Source organism: Doryrhamphus excisus, chromosome 8, assembly GCF_030265055.1.
Source record: "Doryrhamphus excisus isolate RoL2022-K1 chromosome 8, RoL_Dexc_1.0, whole genome shotgun sequence".
NCBI lineage: Eukaryota > Metazoa > Chordata > Actinopteri > Syngnathiformes > Syngnathidae > Doryrhamphus > Doryrhamphus excisus.
Window position 1 is genome coordinate 8,326,159 of NC_080473.1, and position 22,150 is coordinate 8,348,308.

The 22,150-nt window shown below is 41.3% G+C and overlaps 1 protein-coding gene and 1 long non-coding RNA gene across 5 annotated transcripts in view; one reads left to right on the forward strand and one right to left on the reverse strand.

The window, feature by feature from the left end:
* Positions 1 to 22,150, forward strand: part of clcn2c (chloride channel 2c) — an 89,874-nt gene that overhangs the window by 38,675 nt on the left and 29,049 nt on the right. For all 4 annotated transcript variants that reach the window (XM_058080043.1, XM_058080040.1, XM_058080041.1 and 1 more), the window contains 13 exons: positions 184 to 315; positions 493 to 621; positions 727 to 860; positions 2,752 to 2,829; positions 3,270 to 3,348; positions 3,678 to 3,803; positions 4,223 to 4,307; positions 6,519 to 6,620; positions 7,270 to 7,354; positions 8,504 to 8,659; positions 13,055 to 13,124; positions 13,302 to 13,412; positions 16,026 to 16,239. In XM_058080043.1, the coding sequence (XP_057936026.1) occupies positions 184 to 315; positions 493 to 621; positions 727 to 860; positions 2,752 to 2,829; positions 3,270 to 3,348; positions 3,678 to 3,803; positions 4,223 to 4,307; positions 6,519 to 6,620; positions 7,270 to 7,354; positions 8,504 to 8,659; positions 13,055 to 13,124; positions 13,302 to 13,412; positions 16,026 to 16,239 (1,501 nt within the window). The remainder of the gene's footprint in view (positions 1 to 183; positions 316 to 492; positions 622 to 726; positions 861 to 2,751; positions 2,830 to 3,269; positions 3,349 to 3,677; positions 3,804 to 4,222; positions 4,308 to 6,518; positions 6,621 to 7,269; positions 7,355 to 8,503; positions 8,660 to 13,054; positions 13,125 to 13,301; positions 13,413 to 16,025; positions 16,240 to 22,150) is intronic.
* LOC131134590 (uncharacterized) lies at positions 84 to 9,956 on the reverse strand. Its single transcript, XR_009131424.1, has 3 exons — positions 9,853 to 9,956; positions 561 to 615; positions 84 to 369 (listed from the first exon to the last, which is right to left on the reverse strand). It is a non-coding gene; the product is annotated as an uncharacterized LOC131134590 (long non-coding RNA).

A 22,150-nucleotide genomic window follows, 5' to 3' on the forward strand; every position in this document is an offset into this window, starting at 1 on the left:
AAACCAACAAAATGTGACTCAACAAAGGACGTGTGACTCTTATAATCTTATTATTGTTTAATAGCTTATTAAACCAACCCATCTTCATTTGAAAACACTATTAACAAGTTAATATTGATTTAAAATATGTATATATATATATGTTGGTAATTTGCTCCAGCTGTCCTATTGTCTTTCCTGTAGTTTGCACGGTTCGCTGCCAGAAGTTCTTGATCTCGCGGGTCGGGGAGGACTGGATTTTTCTCATCTTGCTGGGACTAGTCATGGCGTTGGTCAGCTGGGTGGTGGACTTCTGCATCGCCATTTGCCTCCAAGGTGAGACATGCAGGGAAAGTCATCAGTGGCATCTTTATCCTCCTTACATTATACCTATTGGGGATAAAACTATAAACCAGACTCATAATGAAGTACATGAATCAGTTTTTCTTCATTCCGACTGTTATTTATGTATAATTTAAGTATAAAATCCTTTGATTGCGTGTGTTTCCACAGCACAGAAGTGGATGTACGGTGGTCTGGACAGTAACGTTTTCCTGCAGTATTTGGCCTGGGTCACATACCCAGTCGTCCTCATCACCTTCTCTGCTGGCTTCACTCAGATTCTTGCTCCACAGGCTGTCGGTACAATAAACACACCAGTACTTTAGTAGATCCATTAATCTACTTTACAATAGCGTGATTTGACTTATCGCAGATATTTTCCCTCCGATCTGTATTCTCACTCAGGTTCCGGCATTCCGGAGATGAAAACTATCTTGCGAGGAGTCGTGCTGAAGGAGTACCTCACTTTCAAAACGTTTGTGGCGAAGGTGATCGGGCTGACCTGTGCCTTGGGCAGTGGAATGCCGCTGGGCAAGGAGGTAACGCAAACACATGAAGGCTATGTTGTAAATACGCCATTGTCGGAATACTGATTGTTTTGTAGGCCACAAATAACCAGAATTGGTGCTGGTTGGTTGGGAATGAAATACACAATTTATATACCTTTATTTACTTTTTCTGGACGTTTTTGTTATCTCTTGAGTCTGTTATTCAGTGTACCCACGGGGTCTAAATGTGTGACATTTCAGTCATTCATTCATTCATTTTCTACCGCTATTTCCTCACGACGGTCGCGGGGGTGCTGGAGCCTATCCCAGCTATCTTCGGGTGAGAGGCGGGGTACACCAGCAAGGAAACCGGAGTACCCGGAGAAAACCCACGCATGCACGGGGAGAACATGCAAACTCCACACAGAGATGGCCGAGGGTGGGAATTTAACCCTGGTCTCCTAGCTGTGAGGTCTGCGCGCTAACCACTAGACCGCTAGACCGTGCCGCCTCATTTCAGTCATTTGAATTTAAATTCTTGAAATGTCTTAAAATCCTGTTAAACTTATTTGTCCTTTGCCGACACCAAATCAGACAAAACAGCAATCTGATGGTTTCAGTAACAGCAAAAAGTTACAAGGATTTCCTGTATTAAAATTAATTAGTTCATCCCATGCAAAATCACAAACGGCAAACAAAACATTCTTTTGCCTCGGGTGAGCCACTCTTGGAGGATGCCTTAATGCATCCTAGCATACTTGTACCCTACTTCCCATTATCCCTGCAGCATGAATTACAAATGACCCCCCCGGCATCCCACAGGCATATATGCAGGTACTGGTCCAAATAAGGTAAAGACAGATGGAGAGACGGAAAACGCTGCTAACGACAAACACTTTTTAAACCTCGTGGGGGGGACAAAAAGATGCCTCGGTACCGTACTCTAGCTGCTTGTGCAGATGTTATTTATGAACTAGTTGTGTACGTGTACAGGTATGTGTGTAGCTTGTACTAGTAAACTACATGTACTATACTACAAAAGACTGTTTAGCCCAGGGGTGTCAACAGGGTGGCCCAGGGTCATTTGCAGCCTGTGGCTGTTTTTTTCTTTTTTATACATTTTTTTTGGTTATAAAAATGTTATATTTTTTTAATAATATTTTTTGTAAAGGGCTGCACGGCGCTCAAGTGGATAGCACACAGACCTCACCTCACCTCACCTCAGTGTGATTTTACAAAATAAAGTCAAAAGATTTTAACTTTAACACCAAGGTTGGTTGGATTACAAGGTTTATAGTGTGTGATTTTACAAAATAAAGTCAAAAGATTTTAACTTTACCACCAAGGTCAGTTGGATTACAAGGTTTATAGTGTGTGATTTTACAAAATAAAGTCAAAACATTTTAACTTTACCACCAAGGTCGGTTGGATTACAAGGTTTATAGTGTGTGATTTTACAAAACAAAGTCAAAACATTTTAACTTCAACACCAAGGTCGGTTGGATTACAAGGGTTATAGTGTGTGATTTTACAAAATAAAGTAAAAAGATTTAAATTTTAACACCAAGGTCGGTTGGATTACAAGGTTTATAGTGTGTGCATAGCACAGACTCACGGACTGGCACTTATTATGTATATTTTATGTATATTCTTCATAGTAGCGACACCATAGCTCACAGTCTCATAGATTTGTGGCCGCCTGGTTCTCTCCAATCAATGAGAAATATTGCCGCTTTAATCTTGCAAGGTCTCATGTCTTGTGACACCTGCAGGTAAGAGATTATGAGAAGATGAGGTTAGTTTCTCCCTACTGATGATGAAAACAACAACGATACATGTCGATATTTGCATAACTGTCATAATTTTCATGCAAATAATTTCCCTTAATGCAGGTAACACATATTCTTATACATTTTGTTTTTGTGCTTTTTCCTTCTGCAAGGGTCCATTTGTTCACATTGCCAGTTTGTGTGCTGCACTCCTCAGCAAGTTCATGTCTCTGTTTGGAGGAATTTATGAGGTATGTTTTGTATGTTTTTTTTTTGCTAGGTTTTTAAAGTAGTAATGGCTTAAGGCAATAGAACATTGTGTGAAAGGTGTCAGCAACATGGAAAATAAAATATGAGGAAACACAATGCTGTACCCTCCATTGCTGCATGGTAATAATACCCACTTTGTCACCCAAAACTGACTCTACCATCAGTGACCCCCACTTAAATTGAGCGTGAGATCCCTACTGTGTAGGATCCAGATGACATATGCTAATAATCCATTAATCCATCCGTTTTCTATGCCGCTTATCCTCACTTGGGTTGCGGCGGTATGCTGGAGCCTATCCCAGATGACTTTGGGTTGCCAGCCAATTGCAGCATACTGCTAAATATCACCATATTGGTAGCGAATACTGAAGCGGAAACATTTTTAGTAAAATACTCAAATTCATTTGTGTGTGTGTGTCAGAACGAATCGAGGAACATTGAGATGCTGGCAGCAGCCTGTGCAGTGGGAGTGGGTTGCTGTTTTGCTGCCCCAATAGGAGGTGAGTTTCTCATTAAACAATCCAAATAACACATCATATCATGAATATGTTAAATGACTTACCTTTTGCTAAACACAATGACGGCGACGCCTTTGTTGTGGCTTTCAAGTCCCAGATTAAATTGTGTCTGGCATGGCTGGCAGCAATCTTATTTGTGCATTAGTGTCCCCCTCTATTGGATGACATGATCGTATACTGTAGATAAAGGATGAATGTACTTTTAATTCGATACCGTCTGTAATGTCATGCTATTGATCTTCTGATGTAATTTTCCACATAAAGCAATAAAACATGTTTTGATATTATTAGTATTGTCTGTGTGTATTCAGGTGTATTGTTCAGTATTGAAGTAACATCAACATTCTTTGCGGTGAGGAACTACTGGAGAGGGTTCTTCGCAGCAACTTTCAGTGCCTTCATTTTCCGAGTGCTTGCTGTTTGGAACAAAGATGAAGGTGAGACATATATGGGCGTGTGTGTCTCTATTTTACGTCTTCATTGTGTGGCAAGTTTATCGAAAAGTCATGGTTACCCGTTTGGAGAGTCACAGTACAGCCCCCGCTTTTCTTTTCTCGCTTTAATTGCCATTGTTTGCTAGCAACAGAAACTAGTAAGCTAAATAGAATATGCACAATATGATCCATAGAACAAATGAATGGTGAGGCTCCTCTGCTAGCTGTCCACATAATCCATACTGCTTTGCTCTTGTAATTCCAGTAAACACTTAACGTCGCATATTAACTCTTGCACAATTAAACGCATCCGAAAAAGGAGTAAGAAGAAGCAGAGTTGATCTAATCATCAGCCTGTTTGAAGCGTTTTCACATCAGATTGTGCCTTAAACATTTTCTATAATTTTTTTATTTATTTCCAGAGACCATCACAGCCCTTTTTAAAACTCGCTTCCGGCTAGACTTTCCATTTGACCTCCAGGAACTTCCTGCTTTTGCTGTCATTGGGTGAGTTTGACTGGGGGGGAGGGGGGTGGGATTCCTATTGTTTTCGGTGAAGCCATAACTTAATAGAATTTTTTTAGTGATTTTTATTGATTTTGTTTATTACATGTATTTTTTTATTTATTGTATATTTACTTGGGGCTGCACGGCGGACGCGTGGTTAGCGCATAGACCTCACTATGGAGACCAGCGTTCAATCCCACCCTCGGCCATCTCTGTGTGGAGTTTGCATGTTCTCCCCATGCATGCGTGGGTTTTCTCCAGGTACTCCAGTTTCCTCCCACATTCCAAAAAAACATGATAGGTTAATTGGCGACTCCAAATTGTCCATCGGTATGAATGTGAGTGTGAATGGTTGTTTGTCTATATGTGCCCTGTGATTGGCTGGCAACCAGTCCTCGATGTACCCCGCCTTTCGCCCAAAGACAGCTGGGATAGGCTCCAGCACCCCTTCGACCCTCGTGAGGATAAGCGGTAGAAAATAAATGAATTAATGAATATATTTACTTTTTAAGGCTTTGTTGTAGATGTTAGCCTTGGACCAGTTGAATATATCACCTTCGGCAGGGGTGATGAAAGTTGGAGACTATCCTTTACAAAGACTAACAGTCCATAACACAAAATTCCAGAAGAACATTCAATAGAGACAATAATATGCTAATTCATTCATAACCTTTAGCACTGTGTGTGTGTGTGTGTGTGTGTGTGCTTGACTTTACAAAACCAATTTCCTTTCAGCATGACCGTAGGATAAATTCCAAACTGGAATCAATATCTCCCTTGTGTTAATTCTCTGTAGTCGTTATGCGTCATCATTCATGGATAATTTATCCGGCAACAGTTGCTAGCGCGCTGAGGGTTGTCCTATTTTATCCTACCTTTGCTGGGGGAGCTTTACATGCTCCGTGAATGAGACTGTGGGTTCAGACGAGAAAGTTAATGAAGAAGTTTTCCATCTAGTTATTTTTGTGGAAGCTTGAATGGAGGTGTTGACACCCAAAAAGCTATGCGGATGACATACGGCGTATATTTTGTGCTTACCAGCACCCCTTTTTATTTTCCTATTGTTTGTGTGAGTATGTCTATGAACGAGTGGACCAGTCAATGCTATTTCTATCTTTGCCCGGCTAATGCATGTCAAGTGCGAAAATTTGTCAGTTTTTGCGGTAATGATGACGTTAACAAGACGAGAAAACGCTGACATGAACCAGTACTTCTCAGTTATGTTTTGTCATGCCCCTCCCCCCCTTAAGGACAGAAACTTTTTCGCCCGCCCCCACTCCTCAATAATATCTATAATATCTATTCTATACAGACTGAACTTGAAACTGAAACCAGGAAAATGCAACAAAATGCAGAGCGTACGCGTGTATTCAGGAATTAAATTGCATGCTGAGTACTATAAATTTGTACATGTTGGCAGTTCTGCACTAAAATTACTGCAGCAGGGCCTTTGTCCCGACAGTGATCGCTTTTACTGAGGCGTTTGGTCGGCATTGTAAATATAAACACAAGAGTGCAAAATGATGCGCGCTGACAGATGGTGTCACTCGCTACTTTGCAAAAGAAATGCAACCATTCAAATCTTAAATGTTGCAGATGATACCTATTATGGATAATAATTTGTAGCATAATTATCAACCAGGGCTTTACGGCGGACGAGTGGTTAGTGCGCAGACCTCACAGCTAGGAGACCCGAGTTCAATCCCACCCTCGGCCATTTCTGTGTGGAGTTTGCATGTTCTCCCCGTGCATGCGTGGGTTTTCTCCAGGTACTCCGGTTTCCTCCCACATTCCAAAAACATGCTAGGTTAATTGGCGACTCCAAATTGTCCATAGGTATGAATGTGAGTGTGAATGGTTGTTTGTCTATATGTGCCCTGTGATTGGCTGGCGATCAGTCCAGGGTGTACCCCGCCTCTCGCCCGAAGACAGCTGGATAGGCTCTCTTGAGGACAAGCAGATTTGTTATCGTGACAGGCCTACTCAGATTTCTATTGTATGTTAACCGTAAATGTACACAATCTGAAACATTTTAACGCCAATTTATGTTAACTAAAAAACATGGTAACCGGGGCGTACGCTAACCAAGGTTCCACTGTATGATCCACTAAAATGTCCATTAAAAGTATGTTCATAGCTGCAATGCTGTACAGCCATTTACTGTATACTATATAGCCGATGTTGCTTTAATGTCTCTGTCTGTCTGTGCAGAATTGCCAGTGGTTTTGGTGGGGCTTTGTTTGTCTACCTCAACCGACTGATTGTCCAGTTCATCAGGAAACAGAAGGCCATCAACAGATTCCTCATGAAAAAGTGAGCCTAACAAAAAAAACATAATTGCATCGATTTACGCCTAATGCTGCATCGAAAGGCAAGGGCACACAAGGCTGTTTACGGGCTTCGACGGCTGGCGTTTTTGTAGTCACGAGACACTCGCTCACTTTGATGAGAGTTTAGACTACACTTCAGTTCTTCAAGATTGTTTTCTTTTTCCTTACTGGTTGTAAAAGCGGCATTAAATTTACACATATTGCAAAATGTTGACAGCAAATGAAGCTACGTTTCATTGAACATTTTGTATCCTCATAGTAATTGGATTATGAAGCACACACTTATTTGACACTGAACATCTTTTGGTATTATGGAGAGCATGTGTACAGTTCAAGTTAGTAAAAATAATGCAGCATTCTGACTGTATTACTTAAGGCATTACTTAAGAATCAAGGTCATGCAAATGTGTATTATGAATCTTGTGTAAAACTTCCCCGGTTCTGTGCCCCCATAGAAAACATGAACATGACATTTTTTACACGGCAAAGACTTTTTCGGACTTTAACCCCAAAAAATAGTACTGAAATTGTATTTTAAATTCACACTGAAATTTCCTCACTTTTTTGTGACTAGTGTATATTTTTAATACAGCCTCTGTCTGTTCTCTCCTTATTGTTAATCTCTCCCTCAGACGTCTTCTGTATCCAGCACTGGTAACTCTGCTTGTGTCCACGCTAACATTCCCCCCTGGGTTTGGACAATTCATGGCTGGCAAGGTAGGTGTCCTCCACTTCAACCACTGAGACTGTTTTTTTTTGGAGGGGGGCCAAAACCAAGAATTGGATGCACAACTGTATTTATTTTTGATTTACTCTTATTTAGACGGAACAAACAATGTCTGTTGCATAATCATTCCATGCTGAAAATTATGATTTAAATCATTACGGGCCCAAAATGAATGGCATTTATGCACATGGGTGTATGTAAACACCACCACAGTGCATGCGGTCTGCAAGTCTAATATAGACAAAGCATTTTGTATTATTAGCAATAATGTATTATTAAAATATTTTTGAAAAAATGCAAATACAATTCAAATGATTCAATTTGATTATCGATAATTTGCATTATGACTTGGGCTCCCAGGCACATAATACATAATAATTTGAACATGCATCAGATTACAATTGAGTGCATCTGGTACTTTTACAATTAGTAACTGTTACATTTGTTCACTTCCTGCCTTCCTAATATAATTTAGGTATATATTTTTATATATTTTTTATATATATATATTTTTTTTTTATTTTAATTTTTTTGTATTTTTATTTATTTTTTGTCACGTACCGAAGTACAAGGTCATATGACCATCCAATGACATAATGGGTACCATAGTAAGTGTCAATATAGTGATATATATAGCACATCATGACTGGTTCAAGACTCTTCATCCTTGTATTTAGCAAACATCAATATATGCAGGCCTTCTGAATTTGCTTATGAGGCAAAGTGGAGATTTTGATGCTTTAACCCGGCCTACACTACCCTACTCCTCCTAAAAAAAAAAAACCCTCCTCTGGAGCGTGCATGCAAAATGTTTTATCTGAAAACTCCCTCTCTCGTCCACATGCACCATCTTAAAAGATCAACTTCAGAAAAAGTCATCCTCTTAATCTTGCTGCCTGCAGTCTTAAATCTTCTTTGACATTTCTTTGTACCATATCAGCAAATCACACCTTTTTCCCAAAAGTCAGATGAACTCAGTTTTAAATTGAAAGAAATGCATCATTTCTTAAGGCAAAAAACTTATATCAGATTAAAACTTCCTCACCCTTGGGACATACAGTAAGTCTGTGAACATTCACCAACACTACATTATTTCCTGAATGTAAAGAACACTAACAAATGCAGGGTTTTGTTTGTAGCTGACACAGAAAGAATCTCTGGTGACGTTACTTGACAACCGGACTTGGGCCAAGCAGGGCATTGCAGAAGAGTTTGACTACATTGGACATTCTCAAGCATGGAAACATCCGCAAGTCAACGTCTTTGTCACGCTGGTTCTCTTCATTGTCATGAAGGTAAGGGTACAAATATCTGCTGGAACCGTGATTAGCGTCATTAATCAATTCCAGAAGGTCCCACTCTAACCGAAACACATTGTAACTGAATCCAATTGTCCCATAAGAGTTCATGTCAATCCAATTAAAGCCAAAAATGTTAACACAAAACACATAGTTTTAAATACAAATATAACTTCTTTGCAAGCAAAAACGTCTTCAATGGAGGTAAAAGTAACCGTAAATGTTAATTAATTAATCTTTGTTTACATTATATTGCACCGGCTACAGAACTTTGGAGACAGTTTCTCATTCAGTGCAATGACAAAGTGTCTCCGATCCGACTTGTTCTGGTTCGTTTTTTTATTTACAATATGCCTGAATAGGTTTGGTGTACAGCCGGGGGTCTGACGGGGTGTCACAGTCCATAAGGATAATGCGTTGTGGCCCCATACTTGAGATCAAAGTTTAGTGTCCATGCATCCTGGGTATTTTGTATTAATTTTATATACTGCGTATTGAGGCAAACTTAAGTGTATGGGAGGCTGTTTAGGTCAAAACACATCAAACATCTGCACACTCACTTACAATGTACTCAAACACACACTGATTTTTGGAACATATGCCCCGAAACAGGGCAAAACACATGAAAAATTTGTACACACAAACATAATTCTCATACACACGCACGTTAAAAAAATGTGTACATACACAGGAGTAGTAGTTTTCTGTGTGAATATTATATCAGTGTGTGCGTGTTTATTTGCGTGTATGTGCCTGTTGTCCGTCTGTGTACACGGCTTTTTAACGTGTGTGTGAATCGTGTTTGTGTGTACAGGTTTTTGATGTGTTTTCCCCCTTTTTTGGGGCATATGTGCCAAATATCAGTGTGTGTTTGAGTACATTGTAAGTGTGAGTGCAGATGTTTGATGTGTTTTGCCCTAAACGGCCACAAGAGATGACACAGTGAAATGAACAGGACACGAACTACATGAAGTAAACACACCATAACAACTACTACTATTACTACTATGGTGAACAATAAGCAACAACTTAAACATGGAACTTTAGCAACTTTTTATAAAACAAGTTCCACAGGGCATGCTGGGAAGCGTGCATGTAATATTTACATTTCTATATGTGAGAAACTCCTCCAGATTCACATCTTTTTTTATTAGTTTTGTCACCAACATATCTCAAGGAGCTGCACTCACCATCTGTCTGTGCGTCTGTACTGAATTTTTTCCGCTTTCCGAAAAGTACACACATGCCAGAATGTTACATCACACACACACACACACACACACTGCATTCACAAATAATCTGTAATGTCTATGCCTAATTACAGCCTTTGGTTTTCTTGGACTCAGCATGGTGATTTTCAAAGGCGAGATTGCTCCCCCCCTTCTCCGTCTCTGTAATGAATAGTTGTTTTATGCATCATGGCAGCCATCTTGCAGTGGTGCTTGTTTCTTCACAAGAAACTTTAATTCCAGCTACCAAACTTTATACCCAGGGGCCCTTGCCTTACACATCCACAAATGATGCTGACTTAATCAGAAATATCTCTATAACATTATTTATATTGACAGTGTGCATACACACACACACACACACACCAGCATTTGTCTGCAAGACTTTAACTGCAATCTATTCTCATTGTGGTGCTGCAAGAGTCGAAACTGTAGACCAACTCACCTACATAAGTAAGCATGAGCGTGGCCAAGCCACAAAGAGTAAACAAGCTATCGGATTACATGACATTACATCATCTTCTGCTAGTTGAACCGTTTCTTCCACCTTCTAAGAGTTTTACATAACATGGGGGCTTGACACGTGGGCACCACCATGGACACATGACGCTCACCCCCCCGCTCACGTGTTGCTAGAGAACTCTAACTAGTAAGAATTAATACAAATTTACAGAGAAATTAAATTTAAGTTTGCATAAAAAGTGATTGTTGCCAAAGATAGAATGTGGCGGGGAGAGCAACAAGGACCCAACATTGTGTTAGAGTCATTTCTCGAATTCGATATAATTCAAGTGCTAACACCAGTGTACTTGTGTGTGATGCAGGGTGTGAAAATGACAGCCGTGTTGGGTTACAGAAGAAGATCTATTACTTTGCCGTGGCAGCCAGCCTTAATTACAGCTAAGTATAGACAGAGGTGGAAGGAGCAGGAAAGAGAGGAAGAGGGCTGGAAACATGCAGGGATGGGGAGACAGAGCAATAACTGTAATTAAGAAGTCTATTTGAAACCTGCACATAATTACATTGATGAGGTTTCTTTTAATGTCTTTCATGTACACTAATTTGAAAGTCATGGTTTATACATGCAAACATGGAATGGCATTCATTCTCAGGAAAAGTTGGCTGTGAACACCAGACCGTCTCGATAAAATGTGTAGTGTCACAAGATAATAAATATTTTAATTAATCACACAATAGCATGCAGACCTCACAGCTAGGAGACCCGAGTTCAATTCCACCCTCGGACATCTCTGTGTGGAGTTTGCATGTTCTCCCTGTGCATGCGTGGGTTTTCTCCGGGTACTCCGGTTTCCTCCCACATTCCAAAAACATGCTAGGTTAATTAGCGACACCAAATTGTCCAATACCAGTCAAGGTGTACCCCACCTCTCTCCCCGACGACAGCTGGGATAGGCTCGAGCACCCCCGCGACCCTCGTGAGCGTTAGAAAATGAACAATGAAAACAGTGTCCGTATATTGTCATGTGCATGCGTCTGTTTTCCTCGCCTCTTGCTGCATTGGTTCTCTACCTAGATGGCGAACAGAGTGAGACCTCTTATCAGTCATACAGGTAATGTAGAAATTAGGAGGGGAAAACATATTTCCCAACCTCAAAACCCGACCCAGTTTTCTAATTTTGGGGGGCTTGGCTGAGGGGAGACCTACACATCGAAATGCAGCACCTTCGTCTCGAGAGTAAACGCTCACTGAGCCGCTTGGTTGGCAAAGTAAATACATACAGAACAGCGCATAATTGTGTGCGTTCACAGAAATTCATTGCAAAAGAAATGCTGCTCTTTAATACAGATTTCAAGAAATGCTGCAAATGTTAGACAGAATGAAATGTGAGAAATGTATTTCACAAACGCCTATTCCACAAAAGATGACATTCATTCATTCATTTTCTATCGCTTACTCTCACGAGGGTTCAGGCGGGTGCTGGAGCCTATCCCTATCCTGTCTTCGGGCAGGAGGCGGGGAACACCCTGGACTGGTCGCCAGCCAATCACAGGGCACATATAGACAAACAACCATTAACACTCACATTCATACCTATGGACAATTTGGAGTCGCCAATTAACCTAGCATGTTTTTGGAATGTGGGAGGAAACCGGAGTACCCGGAGAAAACCCATGCATGCAGAGGGAGAACATGCAAACTCCACACAGAGATGGCCGTGGGTGGGATTGAACTCCGGTCTCCTAGCTGTGAGGTCTGCGTGCTAACAACTCGAGCACCTTTCAGCCCGCTCTTTAATACAGATTTCAAGAAATGCTGCAAACGTTAGACAGAACCAAATGCCTGTGAGAAAAGTTATGTCACAAATGCCTATTCCACAACTTCACAATGGTGGGAGATGACATATTAAAGGAAATAGTGCATTATTATAATATATTCTAACTAAGTCTATACCGTATATAATCTTAGTCATATTGTTTCCACACATTTTGTTCAATTCTTATTCGCCAAAATTACATAAATTATATTACAGTGGTGATTTTATTAATTTCGTTGCCATACGACAACTAGCGCACTCGAAAACCCAAGGTTTTAGCGAAGTGTGAAAAAATACTTTTCTGTTTCCTTAATGTAATTATGCAATCAGCTTCAGAAGTCACGCTTAGAGCTCGATCAACATGGTCACTCAACGCAAGCGCTCCTTTCCTGGTTGCATTCTACTCCGTTTCTCATGCAGACACACCATACAACACTCATCAACTGATCTTATGAAGGGATTTGTGTGCTGATTATCTTTAAGCAGCACTCGGAAAATAGTTTCTACTGGATGTGTGGATGATGCAAAATGTGTAAAAACCAAGCAAATGCAATGATTCCTTTTTTTTTTTAAACTAAAAGACACATGCCCACATGGGTGATGACAATATTCTTCTTCTTCTCTCCTCATTAGCCATCTATTCAAATTACCTTGCACACTGTTGTCCGCTTGTTATTCAGAGCTCATTTGAAGGTCTTTGTCAAATTAAGAGCAAATGTGACAACCCGTTCTGACTTGAGCAGTAATCTCCGTATGGCCCCCCATCCTTGTTGCTGGGAGAGGATTCTTCTCAGTGAAATTGCGATAGCAGACCAAAGCTAATTGAATGCCACCTTGTTTTTGTTTCTTGGCTTTTCTTAACTCTCTTTATCTTTTTTCTTCCAAAGTTCTGGATGTCTGCTCTTGCCACAACAATTCCAGTACCCTGTGGGGCGTTCATGCCAGTATTTGTTATAGGTAGGTAATAATGCCACCAGTACAACATTGCCAAGAGAAATACACATAGTAGAATCCTAGTCTTTTAACCATATTTTTGAACCTCTACACGTGTGACTGGGTAAAGAAAAAAAAACATTGCAGTGCAGTGCTTTCATGAATTGCTTCATTAAAATTCATTAAAATGTGATTGTTTAGGGGCAGCATTCGGTCGCCTGGTGGGAGAAAGCATGGCCGCCTGGTTCCCGGATGGTATAAACACAGACGGCACCATCTACCCCATTGTACCGGGAGGCTATGCTGTTGTAGGTGAGTAAAGGCATGCATTCTTATGTCAGGTCATGCTTTTCAATTACACCACAATATTTCAATATTGAACAAAGCAAAATTTGTTCTGAATCAGAAATAACTCCACACTCTTTATTGCTCTCTGGTTCTACCATATCTTACTTATTGTGTGGAAATATGGGGTAATAACTATAAAAGCAATCTTCACTCACTAAATGTACTGCAAAAAAGGTCAGTAAGGATAATTCATAATGCCGCCTACAGAGAACATACTAACTCCTTATTTCTAAAATCACAAATATTTAAACTTGCTGATATAGTTCATCTTCAAACAGCTAAAATAATGCATAAGGCTAAAAATAACCAATTACCTAAAAATGTCATCCAATACTTCTCTACAAGAGAGGAGAAATATGATCTCAGGGAAGAACTACATTTGAAACACTTATATGCTAGGACTACGTTAAAAAGCCATAGCATTTCAGTATGTGGAATCAAACTATGGAATGGATTGAGTAAGGAACTCAAACAATGCACAACGATGAGCCAATTCAAGAAACAATACAAGCAGTTGATGTTTGCTAAATACAAGGATGAAGAGTCTTGAACCAGTCATGATGTGCTATATATATCGACACACCAAAACCAGTTGGAAACGTTTTCTTGTGAATGTAATATGGCTCTTTAACCAAGCAAAAATATGTTTTTTCCAATTACTCCACTAATCAAATACATTTTCAGTGGAATACTTGAGTACTAAAATATTCAATAGCTGCAGCCCGAGTTGCATACAAATGATTTCAAAGCTATTCTTTTAGGGTTACCTGTTTATTGTTCATGGACCAAGTGTAAGCGTCATCAGTTTCCCCTGTTTTCAGTTCATGTCTAACTCTATGTACACAAGTTCGATGCATCATGGTTGTTGTCATGGTGATGCCCATGTGGTTTACTGCAACCAACGATTGGGCCCTTGACATTCTGATGAGCCTCTTTAATTCAACTGAAGAGATTGCTAAATGTGAAGATGGGATGCAGCATCCATCAGAGGGAGAAAATAGGAAGCACATCAGCTATAATTAAATTACGTGGGAGAACAATGAAACCTCCAAGTTGGAATACCATTTATTTTACTTGGCTTTGTTCCCGCTTTCACTTTATTTTAATGCTTTCATTCCTCTGCTATTTTTTCCCCGAGTATTCATCTCAGTCTTTTGACAAGTCTAATTCATTTGGTTGGTTGAGCAGTGACGGCTTTCTTCACTCTGTGCTGCTCCAATGCAGCTTTTGTGTTGTTCTCGTCACAACACAATTACTCTAAAAATATTTGGAAATATTGAGCTTTTCTTTTCATTGAATTACAGGAAAATGCGTTCTTCCTAAAGGATGAGGGGGAATAGTAGAATACAAGATTGGTGATTGAGTTTGAGAGGTGCTCGGTTTGGTCAAAGAAACTGAAAACTTGAATGATGACCACTGCCATTTTGAAAAATTGGGTGATGACCTGTTTTTGTAGTTGTCCCGGGCAATATTGCTCTCATACGTTCTAAGAAACTTCTCGAGTTTCGAGAAAAAAATACCGTATTTTCCCGACTATAAGACTACACGCTTTTTTTCATAGGTTGGCTGTTCCTGCGTCTTGTACTCCAGAGCGACTTATAAATGAAAAAACTGTTTATGTTATATAAACGGACTGCATGGCGGATGAGTGGTGAGCGCATGGGCCACACAGCTAGGAGACCAGAGTTGGATTCCACCCTTGGCCATATACTCTAGAGCAGGGGTCCCCAAACTTTTTCCAGTGAGGGCCACATGACTTTTCTTTCCTCTGAAGGGGGCCAGGGTCAGGGTCGTATGTTTGTTTTTGTTCTATGACTGGGGCAAAGTGTGGTTGTAGTCACGTCACAATAGGTTACCATTTCCAGTTCTATGACAGAAAAATGACCATGCTTTATTGTTCAGGGGGCCGAGACAAATGTGGAAGTGGGCCGTGTCCGGCCCCTGGGCCTTAGTTTGGGGACCACTGCTCTAGAGCGACTTAGAAATGAAAAAACAGTTTGTTACAGAAAGGGGCTGCACGGTGGACGAGCGTTTATCGCACAGGCCACAAAGCTAGGAGACCCGAGTTCGATTCCACCCTTGCATGCGTTGGTTTTCTTCGGGTACTCCGGTTTCTTCCCACAAACATGCTAGGTTAATTGGTGACTCCAAATTGTCCATAGGTATGAATGTGAGTGTGAATGGTTGTTTGTCTATATGTGTCCAGGCTGCCCGAAGACAGCTAGGATAGGCTCCAGAACCCCCCCCCCCCACGAACTTCTGTTCCAAGAGGACATAATGTCTGTTTTGGTCAAGTAGTTTGTAAAATAAATAAATTTGCCGCAAAAAATGCGACTTATACTCCAGTGCGACTTATGTATGTCTTTTTTTTACCTAATTATGCATTTTTGGCCTTATGCGACTTGTACTCCAGAGCGACTTATAGTCAAGAAAATATGTTATACCTTATTTTCAGTCATAAAATGTGGCACATTGCCCACGGTGGTAATGTCTATGTGAACCATAGTTTCTGTGCTGTATTTTTACAGTAACTGTACATTTGTTTGCTCACCTCACTGTCCTGTCGCCCACGTTCAGGTGCAGCAGCCCTGTCAGGAGCAGTCACCCATACAGTTTCCACTGCAGTGATTGTGTTTGAGCTGACTGGGCAGATCTCTCACATCCTTCCTGTGATGATCGCGGTGATTCTGGCCAACGCTGTAGCACAGTCCCTGCAACCCTCCCTGTACGACTCTATCATCCGTATCAAGAAGCTGCCATATCTCCCAGAGCTGGGCTGGGGGCACCATGAGTAAGTGGTCCACTTGCAGAGAAACACTCATATACGTGCTATTCCGACATGTCTGAGCTGTGATAGGGCAGCTGCTGCGATGTTCTCTGCAGGACCCTTATCTGCAGTCTAAGTAATATCTTCCATATGAATTCCAAATGAGCCAATTTGTTGATTATCAAAAGTACCCAGTGAGGTGACAGCTGGCAACGGTTTTAAATTTCTATATGTGTGTTTTAGACTGAGATTATGTGTAGTTTTACTGTTTCTGGAGACGGGAATCATGAATCATGTGTGCTTTTACAAGGAGGCAGTTAGTTTCGAGGTGTCAGGCTCAATAGTTGACTGTCGCATAGCTTTTCATTGGCTTTACTCTGTTAAATAATTTATAGCAACTGCACAATACTGAGACCAGGACTCCCAACTGCTGGGTGTTCTCTGAGCTCAGCTAAAAAGCATAGAATTCCCTTTCTATCAGGCTACGGTCGCCCCGCAGGTCTGGTCAATTTCTGATTTAGGCCTTGTTCCTATGTAGATATAAATCTGCTATATGTATTGCTGGTACAGCTGCAACACTTGTCTTTTCTCTTTAATTGCCATGTGTATTGTCTGGAACTGCTTATTGTTAGGGCTGCACGGCGGTCGAGTGGTTAGCGCACAGACCTCACAGCCAGGAGACCTGAGTTCAATCCCACCCTCGGCCATCTCTGTGTGGAGTTTGGATGTTCTCGCCGTGCATGCGTGGGTTTTCTCCAGGTACTCCGGTTTCCTCCCACATTCCAAAAACATGCTAGGTTAATTGGTGACTCCAAATTGTCCATAGGTATGAATGTGAGTGTGAATGGTTGTTTGTCTATACTATGTGCCCTGTGATTGGCTGGCCACCAGTCCAGGGTGTACCCCGTCTCTCGCCTGAAGACAGCTGGGATAGGCTCCAGCACCCCCTCGACCATTGTGAGGGTAAGCGGTAGAAAATGAATGAATGAATGAACATTTCGTTCTGTCTAACATTTGCAGCATTTCTTGAAATCTGTATTAAAGAGCAACATTTCTTTTGCGATGACTTTCTGTGACCGCACACCATTTTGCACTGTTCTGTATGTATTTACTTTGCCAACCAAGCGGCTCAGTGAGTGTTTACTCTCGGGACGAAGGCGCTGCATTTCGATGTGTAGCTCCCCCCCCAAAAAAATTTTTTGAAAACTGTGTGGATATGTTTGAGGCTGGGAAGTATGTTTTGTTGCTTTTTTTCCCTCCTAATTTCTACATTACCTGTATGACTGACAAGAGGTCTCACTCTGTTCGCCATCTAGGTAGAGAACCAATGCAGCAAGAGGCGAGGAAAACAGACGCATGCACATGACAATGTACGGACACTGTTTTCATTGTCGGATTCATTCATTCATTTCCTAATGCTCACATGGATCGTGGGGGGTGCTGGAGCCTATCCCTGTGCCTATGTGCCTGTGATTGGCTGGCCACCAGTCCAGGGTGTACCCCGTCTCTTGCCCGAAGACGGCTGGGATAGGCTCCAGCACCCCCTGCGACCTTCATGATGATAAGCGGTAGAAAATGAATGAATGAATGAATGTTTATTGTTACATTTGTTGCCAAATGATTAGGTGGCAATGATAGCTTGGATGCATCAACTTTAAATTGAGAGTAATTCGGGGAAAACCGCTCATTCAATGTGCCATTTGTTTATCATTGTGTATGGCCTTGCCCTGAGGAGCCTCCTCTTGGTTCTTGGTCGTGACTTGCATCACTTTTTCTTCATCTGCACCTCATTTGACCCTGGCAAGCCATGTCTTCATTAGGTATTCCCCTCAGCTTTCTTCCCTTGTGTTCCTTCTTATCTGTGGTGACCTTATGGGCTCATCAGCCCATTTTCACACTCTGCCCAATGTACTCATTGCAGTTTTGTAATCTAGGAACACAATGACTGCATGTAGTTGTACACATACACGTATATAGATGCCGTAACAGAAATTCTCATAGCCTGGAAATCTTGTTTGTGAAACAGAATACAGTAAATGTATAAGTTTCAGCCTCTGATTTTACTGTGAGACTTTCAAAGTCCCATCAGGATTCTTGTCAACCTCTGATGGGAGCAGATTGTTTTTGGAAATTCCATGAATACATCCTATGGTCAGAAATGTAAAATAATAAACCACTCTTACTTAGTTTTGATGTCCAGAGTTTCATAAAAGTCAATGGCTCTCACAGTGGTGAAAATATTAGGAGACATAATGAAAAAATACAATGGAAAATTGGACAGACTTTTTTATTGAACTGAGTCACAAACAATGCAGGTGTTACAAAATATTTATTGCCCACAGATATTATTGTCGACATGTTTTGTTTTGAAACTAAATACACTATTGTTATAATATACTGTATAATAATCATATCAAATAATAATTAGTATTATTTCACAGTTTTTCTCTTATTTACTTGTCTTTGTCTATTTATCATTTCAAGCACAATTTGCAAATTGTCATCTCAATTGCTGACTATTGGCGAATAAACTACTCTGCAGGGAATAATGCATTATGGGAAGCAGTTAAAATAGTGACCGTTTTTTTATGTTAAACTTATATTGTTGTCTTGTGTGTTTCTTAGCTGCCTTTTACGTGTTAGTTGCTGTGTGATGATTTTAGCCTTCTGTCTAAGATGACACTGAGTCACTGTGAGGATCGATAAGCTCATTGTGAGTTTTTTCCTCGCTCCTGATTGGCTCCTGGTCCTCATGGACTTGTGCATGCCACAATGTCTTTTTAAGACGTGGACATATGCAGCCTTTTTTCTCTCTAAATTTAGTAGGTGCGGCTTAAACATTGGTGCGTTTTGGCCACTTTATTTACTTTATTTACACAAAGTATATCTTTAATGGGCTCTACAGCGGATGAGTGGTTAGTGCGCAGGCCTCACAGCTAGGAGACCCGAGTTCAATTCCACCCTCGGCCCTCTCTGTGTGGAGTTTGCATGTTCTCCCCGTGCATGCGTGGGTTTCCCTCCCACATTCCAAAAACATGCTAGGTTAATTGATGACTCCAAATTGTCCATAGGTATGAATGTGAGTGTGAATGGTTGTTTGTCTATATGTGCTGCCCTGTGATTGGCTGGCCACCAGTCCAGGGTGTACCCCGCCTCTCGCCAGAAGAAAACTGGGATAGGCTCCAGCACCCCTGCGACCCTTATGAGGATTTCATGGATTTAATGGTTTTTAAAAGCAAGAATGTGGTACATAAGTTCAAATTTGTCAATTTTCACAGGCTAAAAATGATAGGTCTTTTGATAGCTATATATACAAAAATCATTGCACTTTTCCTGAGCGTTGTAGAAGATAAAGAAAGACTGCAAAATATAACCCAGAGTACATGGCTGTGGGATTGCAGAGGGAATGAGACACGGTAGGTGGTGCAGCGTCCTCCAAGCTGAATGTGTTTTTCACTCAAACTGGAAAATATCCATATCACACCCACGCCTCCATCTACCCACACAGGAACACTTGCGTAACGCCAGGCTGTGTGACACGCTCATGAGTCCATTGGTTTACATGTTCACATTGACGAGAGAATTGAATGTATCGATTGTTATTGCAATTATTGCATATTTTTACACCCTACACACATTAGAGTATCCAAAACTGAAGTCCTTTCCGCTTTTTAGGAGCATTTTAGAAAAGTGTGGGAACAGCTACAGCACATAACGCCACTCTGAATGCATGCGAGCGTGTCGAAGTATGTTGACTGTCATGTTTCGTCAGACTGTGCTGTCCAATTTTAAGGGAATTGTCCGTAGTTCCTGTCATTGTCTTCGATAATTGCAAGCGTCTTTTATCACATTCCTCATCCACACACACTCGTATCAGTTCTCCCTGCCACCACACAGTATGGATGACCCTTAAGCCTGGATTTATGAGATCCGTTATCTCTTCCTCAAATCTGTTAGCAGAGGCTTCCAGCAAAACTGATGAGCATTGAATTGCCTTGCCATGTAGGGGGGAGGGCTCGATTTAAACGAAAACCAATCAGATTTATCGGGTTTGAATACGGTATAGAAGGTGTTTGTTTTTTTTTAACTTCCTGGTCCTTGTGAGGCACCTAAATGTGTTTCACAACTTCTGAGTCAGTGAAACTCAAGTCTTTATCGAGTACCCGTGAGTCATTGAAATTCAAAAGTCTCGAGTCTTCTTTGAGTTCCAGTGAGTTAGTAAAACTTTCATTTTTGTAGCTCACTCATGAGTCAGTGAAACTCGAGTCTTCTTGAGTATCCGTGAGTCAATGAAATTCAAAAGTCGTGCTCCGGTACCCGTGTGTAACATGAGTCCAAATCAAACTCAAGCCTTCGTCAAGCACACACGAGTCATTGAAACTTGACTTTCATTCAGTATTTGTGAGTCAAAACGAAATTGGAGCCTTCCTGAGTACCCGTGAGTCAGTGAAACTCAAATCTTCTTTGAGTAACCATGAATCAGTGAAGCTCAAGTTTTCGTTGAGTACCAACTAGTGGTGGGCAAAACCGTTAATTTCAGTGAACTGGATCATTCTGGTTCATTCACCAAAAAGATCCGTTCATTTCATTCAATTGGTCATTAGCCTGTGATCTCCTCTGGTGCATGGACCCGGGCAGCTGTGTCGAGTCAGTCCGTTCACTCATGTTCACATTCGTTCCGACTCAACAACATGTGATGACTAGTGGTGTGCCGGTCAAGAACGAACGGGTCAAAAGAACCAGTTCCGACAGTGTCTCTCGGTTCCGGGTCTTTCAGTCAGCTAACCCCACCCACCCACAGAGCGAGGCGTGACGATAGGATAACACAGGCAAGCACGAAGATTGTCCCGTCCTGCAAAAGGAACGTTGAACTGACTCTCCAGCCAATCAAGAAAAAAAAATTTGCAACTGAGCGGACTAAACGGGTATTTTTAGGGGCGGTGACCTCATTCATTCTGTTCACAAAGAAAGAACCAGTTCTTTTGACCCGTTTGTTCATGACCAACACACCACTAGTACCAACAACATTCAAGTTTTGAGTCTTCCTCCAGTACCAGTGAGTTAGTGAAATGTGTCAGTAAGTGAAATAAAAGTCTTCCATGAGTACCCGTGAGTTATTGCATCAAGCTCACATGCGTTGAGGAAATAGTGGGGCCCAAGTACACTGGCATGTTGTACTGTACCCAGAACTGTCAATGAAAGAAGCAGAAACTTGAAATGTTAGTCGTTTGAGTTTTGTATTTTTTCATGAGCCAGCAATTTTCATTTTTCAAAAAAAACATACTCCAAGAGTGAACCCCCTCTCGACAACTCATCTCCATCTATGCACATGATAATTCATTCATTCATTCATTTTCTACTGCTTATCCTCACGAGGGTCGCGGGGGGTGCTGGAGCCTGGCCCAGCTGTCGGCAGCCAATCACAGGGCACATATAGACAAACAACCATTCACACTCACATTCATACCTATGGACAATTTGGAGTCGCCAATTAACCTAGCATGTTTTTGGAATGTGGGAGGAAACCGGAGTACCCGGAGAAAACTCACGCATGCACAGGGAGAACATGGAAACTCCACACAGAGATGGCCGAGGGTGGAATTGACACATGATAATTAGTTAGGAAAAATAATTCATAGTTAGCTCACAGAGAGCATCCATCAGGCTTCATCGGCTTGTCAAAAACACGGTGATCCAGATGTTGACCACCAGCTTATTCAACCTTTCAGATGTCTTGCGTTGAAGAGTATATTGTCATTAGGTTGACTTTGTATGAAAGAGAGGGCAATGTATTCCATTGAAAATGCAAGCAAAGCAGTGTTGGCCGGAACCTGTTTGCTGGCACAAGTCGCGGGGGCTTGGAAGCTGAAACGACAAGCAACTGCTGCCTCGTTTGCAACTTTTGGCAAGCATGGACAGGAAGAGAGCTGAGTGT